Raw genomic sequence first — 6,666 nt, forward strand, 5'->3', positions numbered from 1 at the left:
TATTTCATTCTGGACTTGCGGAGTCCAAAAGGCAAAAGTTTCTCAGGGGAACGCAAACAATTTGAGAGCAAACGCAAAAGCATTGGTTTATTATTTTTCCTCCCATCTCCTATTTTTTTTAACCACCATGTCCCTTTACGGACTCCATACTAGTCAAAGAACTGCTGAATGCACCATTAATATGGTTGTAATGGGTGTGCCAAAAGGTACAGAATGCTACAACAGAAAGTGCTACCGCACACCCTGACGGACAGCTTTCGCCAGGACCATAACCACCATAGACATTGAGAAGGACTAGTCCCGACCCCAGTAATTAGAAATGGCCAAACTGCACCCCAACCCAATATTTGAAATTCTTGAGGTTTAAAAGTTAAAGGTCCCGTTCTTCGTGATCCCATGTTTCAAACTTTAGTTAGTGTGTAATGTTGTTGTTAGAGTATAAATAAAATCTGTAAAATTTTAAAGCTCAAAGTTCAATGCCAAGCGAGATATTTTATTTAACAGAAGTCGCCTACATCGAACGGCCAGTTTGGACTACATCCCTCTACTTCCTTCTTTAATGACGTCACTAAAACAGTTTTTTGACTAACCTCCGCCCACAGGAATACACAAGAGTTGCGTTTGTAGAGTGTGTTTGTCGCCATGTCGTCGAAACGCTGTTATTTTCATCCCGCAGTCCAATCACCGGGTCTGATTCCGGCTCAAATTGATAGGGTAAAATTAAAGACATGTTTACAATAACACTGAGCGCGTGCATCTCCACGTTATGGTAAGAGGCGTGACCTTTCCGGGCAAGGAGCGCTCAGAGCTGTCGAATCACAACACAGGAACCGCTGGCACAATCAGAACTCGTTACGTATTTCTGAAGGAGGGACTTCATAGAACAAGGAAGTCATCAGCCCGTTTTTATGACAGTGGCCCACAGCGGTATAGACCGATTTGGAAGTTTGAAGTCGGCCGGGTGCCGCCATCTTGTAGCAGAACTTCACTTGCGTTAGCATCCCCATTGACTCCCATTCATTTTGGCGTCACTTTGACAGTGAATAACTTTACATTCTGAGGCGTTTAAAGACTCCATTTGTCCATTATTTATTTCTAAAGATACACGACAATGTATAAAGGGCTCCATTACCTTCTATGAATTACAATTTATGGCCCGCAATTCTGACTTTCCCCCCCTCAGAATTGTGAAATAAACTCACAATTGCGAGTTATAAAGTCCGAACTGGGAGTAATAAACACGCAAATGCAAGAGGAAAAAAAAGTCAGAATTGTGAAATAACGATTGCGTCATAACCACTCGACTCTCTGTCGCACAGTAGAGTTTAAATTACCGTACAGACAGGAGGAGAAGCTCGCAGGCAATCGGGGAGATGTCAAGAGAGATGGCGTACTGGCGTTACATTTTAAAATACTATACAAAATAATTAATCAGAATACTTACTCCTGCTTACTCACGCCAAAGAACTCCCCGCTCAAGCTCGCCGTCTCTGCAAGATTAACGATGGCAGTTTTCACGCACAGCTACTAGAAGATTTACATCTGTCAGACAGGTTGCGGACGTTTTCTTTAAAAATCAAGCTTAGTTTGAGTCTGCGCGATTCAGAAATCCGGAAGTGCTAAAAATTTTTCGCTAAAAATGGGATTTTTTTCACTTGTCTCAATTGAGTTCCAATGGGGTCGCTGTGTCCATTTCTTTTACTGTCTATGACGTTTTATGACAGTGGAAACAGCGGTCTATACAGATAAGTAAATTATGTGAAAAATACTGTGTTTTTTTACACGCGAAACATGAACACATGTTATATTGCACACTATAAACACAATCAAAGCTTCAAAAAAACACGAAAAACGGGACCTTTAAAATTTTATTCTGGACTGCCTAACAACGCTCATCAATGTCAGAATGATTGAGATGACCAATCAAGTCAAAGTAGGCGGGGTTTACTGTTCACAGAAGCAGAACATGAATTCCACAGCGAAGTGTCGAAAGATATTTGGGTAAGATGTAAATAACGATACATTTAATATCCTACTTGTCAACTGTTTTGTGATAGAAATGTTAAATGAACGACAGTAACATCCAGTGATGCAAACTACTCGACTTTTTTTCTCAAATATGGCCGTTTTGAATTGAAAATATGCAATTACGTGCCCATTTCTCCAACCTACATCTGTATCTTGATACCCAGGGCATACGGTATGTGGGTCAACTTCACATCTAGTACAACTTGGCCACAAGGTGGCAGCGTTTCTCAAGTAAGGCGCTGTTACGCATATGCCTGACAAGAATTTACTACTTCTAAGGCGGAGCTTTGGCTCATAAATATTGATTGAAGTTAAGTGACTCCCAGTCACCTCAGGATGGTTGCCACGCAACGTCGGCATGTGCTAATTATATTCTGGTAAATCAGAGTAGGATTCGCAGCACTCAAATGTAGGCCTATACATTAATATTAACAAGGCAAACCTTTTGCTAGGATATACTGTATACTGGTAATAATTACAAAGCAATTCAATACAAACAGGCTGGTTTATTATAACAAGGCAAGCATAAAACAGGGATTTTTATTAAACGTCATGCGTTTCCTCAAAGCATGTGCATAGTCATTCAATACCCTGAGAGCTTTATTCAAACGTGCACATCTCTTAATTAGAGAACTTTATATAAAGACAAAAACAGTGCATTCGTATTTCTTAGAACCGAATATCCTCACTAAACAAAAATATGTAATATTATTTGCCTATGTAATATTGCCCTAGTGTTTTACTATACATACAAACGTAGTATTTCAGCATTAACCTCCTGAGACTTACCAATTTTTTTCTGTTCACTGCAGTGGACATAATATGGACGCTGTTTTGTTGTTATAAATATATTTTAATGTTTTTGTGATCATGTCATTCTTTAATATTGTTTGTCTTTTTAACTGATTCCATCTCTATCTATCTATCTACCTATCGACTTTATAAGCTATATAAATTACTATTACGCTACTAGATAGACAGATAGATAGATTTTTTATTAAAATAACCTATAACACGAAGACTAGTCTCAGGAGGTTAGAGGGTTCACCCAAAAATGAAAATTATGTCATTAATTACTCACCCTCGTGCCGTTTTACACCTGTTAGACTTTCGGTGATCTTCAGAATACACAAATTAAGATATTATTGTTGAAATCTGATGGCTCTGTGAGGCCTGCATAGCCAGCAATGACATTTCCTCTCTCAAGATCAATGAATGTACTAAAAACATATTTAAATCGGTTCATGTGAGTACAGTGGTTCAATATTAATATTATAAAGCGACGATAATATTTTTGGTGTGCCAAAAAAACAAAATAACGACTTATTTAGTGATGGCCGATTTCAAAAGACTGCTTCAGGAAGCTTTGGAGCATAATGAATCAGCCTGTCGAATCAGCGGTTCAAAGCGCCAAAGTCACGTGATTTCAGCAGTTTGGCGGTTTGACACGTGATCCAAATCATGATTCCACATGATATCGCTTTATAATATTAATATTGAACCACTGTACTCACATGAACTGATTTAAATATGTTTTTAGTACATTAATGGATCTTGAGAGAGGAAATGTCATTGCTCCCTATGAAGGCCTCACGGAGCCATCAGATTTCAACAAAAATATCTAAATTTGTGTTCCGAAGATTAACGAAGATATTATGGGTGTGGACCGGCATAAGCGTGAGTAGGCTAATAAATGACAGAATTTTCATTTTTGGGTGAACTAACCTTTTAACGACAGAATAAATTCATGATATTTCTTTGGTTTGTTGATGTTTGAGGATTCTTCTCCTCATTGACGCGCCTGCGCTGCTGGACTCCGGCAGTTTGAACCTCTCCAACCCTCCCGCCTCATCCAGCTCCCGCGCGCTGCAGCTCGGCGTTGCCACTTTAATGGTCTTTCCAAACTTGGAATAGTCCACAGCATACATCCCTTCTTCTTCAGACACCGTAGGCACAAACCTCTCACCCCATAATATCTCATCGGACAGGTAAGAGGTCCGCGCTTGGGTGGTGATGCCGGTGGTCTCCACCACCCCCTCCAGTATGACAATCACCTCAATGTTCTCGTGCTGCAGATCAGCCGCGGATAGATCATACAGCGGGCTGTTTTTGTCAATGACGTGACTGATGATGAGGGGAGACACCAGAAAGATGCTGTTGGTGCCCACCGGGTTGTCCATCTGGATGTCTATCTGATCCAAAGGCACCATCTCGCCCTCATTGGTGACGGTTTTCCGCACCACCTGCACGTGGACGGTGGCACTGATGATCATGCTCTTCCTCAAGTCACCGAGGCGAAACATGAAGCACAGCTTGTTGTTTCGGACTGTTATAACCGCGTGTTTGCTGAAGATGAGCGTTTCCGCCCGCCGGTTTGCTTGCGCTGTTTTCATGAAGATGCATCCTAACATGATGGCATTGATCACCAGACCGACTATGTTCTGAATGATCAGTATCACGATGGCCGAAACGCACTCCTCAGTGATCATCCGTCCGCCGAAACCGATGGTCACCTGGACTTCAATGGAGAACAGGAAGGCGGAGGAGAACGAGTGGACGTCCGTTACGCACGGCACAAAGTCGTCACCTTTCGGGTCCAGGTCTCCGTGTCCGAAGGCGATGAGCCACCAGATCATCCCGAACAACAGCCAACTGCACAGGAAGGACATAGTGAAGATCAGCAGAGTATGAAGCCATTTTAGATCCACTAGAGTGGTGAACACGTCCTGTAGAAACCGTCCTTGTTCGCGTATGTTCGTGTGGGCGACGTTGCACGCTCCGTTCTTGGCGACGAATCGCGCCTTCCGCGGTTTAGACTTGAATTTGGGCTGTAACACATCCTCCGCCAACCGAGTCAACAAATAGTCTTCGGGAATGAGTCCTTTTCTGGACAACATAGCTGGTCCATACTACAGTTACGCGGCTGCGCCACTAAGTTGTATCGTGGCAGGTGCGCTCATCTTTTGCGCGCTGCGTTCGGTGTCCGTTCAGGCGCTCACATGCGGTGAGGAGGTCCCGTGGGAAGACGCCACTTTTAGAGCTCCGGCTGTCGCTGCCAGTCAGTTGAAACCGGATATTTTTCTCGCACATCCTCAGATGTGACTTTGGGCCGGACAGAAAGACTCGTTCTGCACAGGGCATGCGTGCTAAATGCGAACTGTCTTAACCACAGTAAAGAAACCGCTCTGCGTTAACAATTAAAAGACATACTATAGCTATACTACACTTCTGTACTTGTGTCATAGTAAGGGCTCCAGTTCTAAAGAGGCAAACTATACTATAATATAGTCAGCAGTGCTGTACTACACTATAACCTGCTGTATTACGCTACACTTTACATGTGTATTAACAATGTAACTTTAACCAACCCTATTAAAAATAGCATTCTTATTATTATTTTTAATAATTTAACCTTTTTAACCTATTAAAACATATCTTTTAATTGCATTTCTCTTCATTTATTATTTTTACAAATTACTTTTACAACAAAGCTGTACTATATCGTGCTATATTATGCAACACCCTGCATTAACAATAAAAATAGTGTGTAAGTGCACTTTTGCATGAGATAAACTATACTAACTTATACTATTTGTGACCCTGGACCACAAAAACAGTCATAAGGGAAGCTGAATAAATAATATTTCCACTGATGTATGGTTTGTTAGGATAGGACAATATTGGCCGAGATACAACAATTAGAAAATCTGGAATCTGAGGGTGAAAAAAAAAAAAAAATCAAAATATTAAGGAAAATCACCTTTAAAATTGTTCAATTCAAGTCCTTAGCAATGCATATCCACTCACGTAAATAATTTTTTTGTAATGTTTACAGTAGGAAATTAACAAAATATCTTTATGGCACATGATCTTAATATCCTATTTTTGGCATAAAAGAAAAATCTATATTTGTAGCTATTGTTACAAATATACCCGTGCGACTTATGACTGGTTCAGACTCACATATAACTAATAACTTACATACTATAACTGTACTACACTGTAGCTTACTATACTATGCTAATTAACAGTGAATTAGCAACACATTTAGCTTTTAAAGGATTATTTCAATTCAGAAGTAAAATTTCCTGATCATTTACTCACCCCCATGTCATCCAAGATGTTTATGTCTTTCTTTTTTCAGTTGAAAAGAAATTATGGTTTTTGAGGAAAACATTTCAGGATTTTTCTCCATATAGTTGACTTCAATGGGGTTGAAGGTCCAAATTGCAGCTTCAAAGGACTCTACATGATCCCAGATGAGGAATAAGGGTCTTATCTAGTGAAATGTTCGGTCATTTTCTAAAAAAAAAAAAAAAAAAAAAAAAAAAAAATATATATATATATATATATATATATATATATATATATATATATATATACTTTTTTACCACAAATGCTCGTCTTGCTCTGTGATGTGCCACACATTACGTAATCATGTTGGAAAGATCACGTGTGACGTGGTGGAAGTACCGATCCAGTGTCTTCAAAGCGAAAGTGCAAAGACTAAGTTAAACGCCCTTTACAAAAAAAATAAAAAAATAAAAAAAGGTAAAACAACGTTGTTGGATGATTTTGAAGTTGGAGGAGAAAATGAGATGGAGTTTTTCACCCTACCGTGGTACTTCCGCCTACGTC

General features: G+C 40.0%; 1 protein-coding gene across 1 annotated transcript; it reads right to left on the minus strand.

Annotated features, from left to right (window-relative positions):
• Positions 1 to 3,561: 3,561 nt before the first annotated feature.
• On the minus strand, positions 3,562 to 5,118 carry kcnj11 (potassium inwardly rectifying channel subfamily J member 11). The gene has a single exon (XM_048159223.1). It carries the CDS (start codon positions 4,923 to 4,925, stop codon positions 3,774 to 3,776), a length of 1,152 nt encoding a protein of 383 aa, XP_048015180.1. The 5' UTR covers positions 4,926 to 5,118; the 3' UTR covers positions 3,562 to 3,773.
• Between the last annotated feature and the right edge of the window lie 1,548 nt (positions 5,119 to 6,666).

Source organism: Megalobrama amblycephala, linkage group LG15 (genome assembly GCF_018812025.1).
Source record: "Megalobrama amblycephala isolate DHTTF-2021 linkage group LG15, ASM1881202v1, whole genome shotgun sequence".
Lineage (NCBI taxonomy): Eukaryota > Metazoa > Chordata > Actinopteri > Cypriniformes > Xenocyprididae > Megalobrama > Megalobrama amblycephala.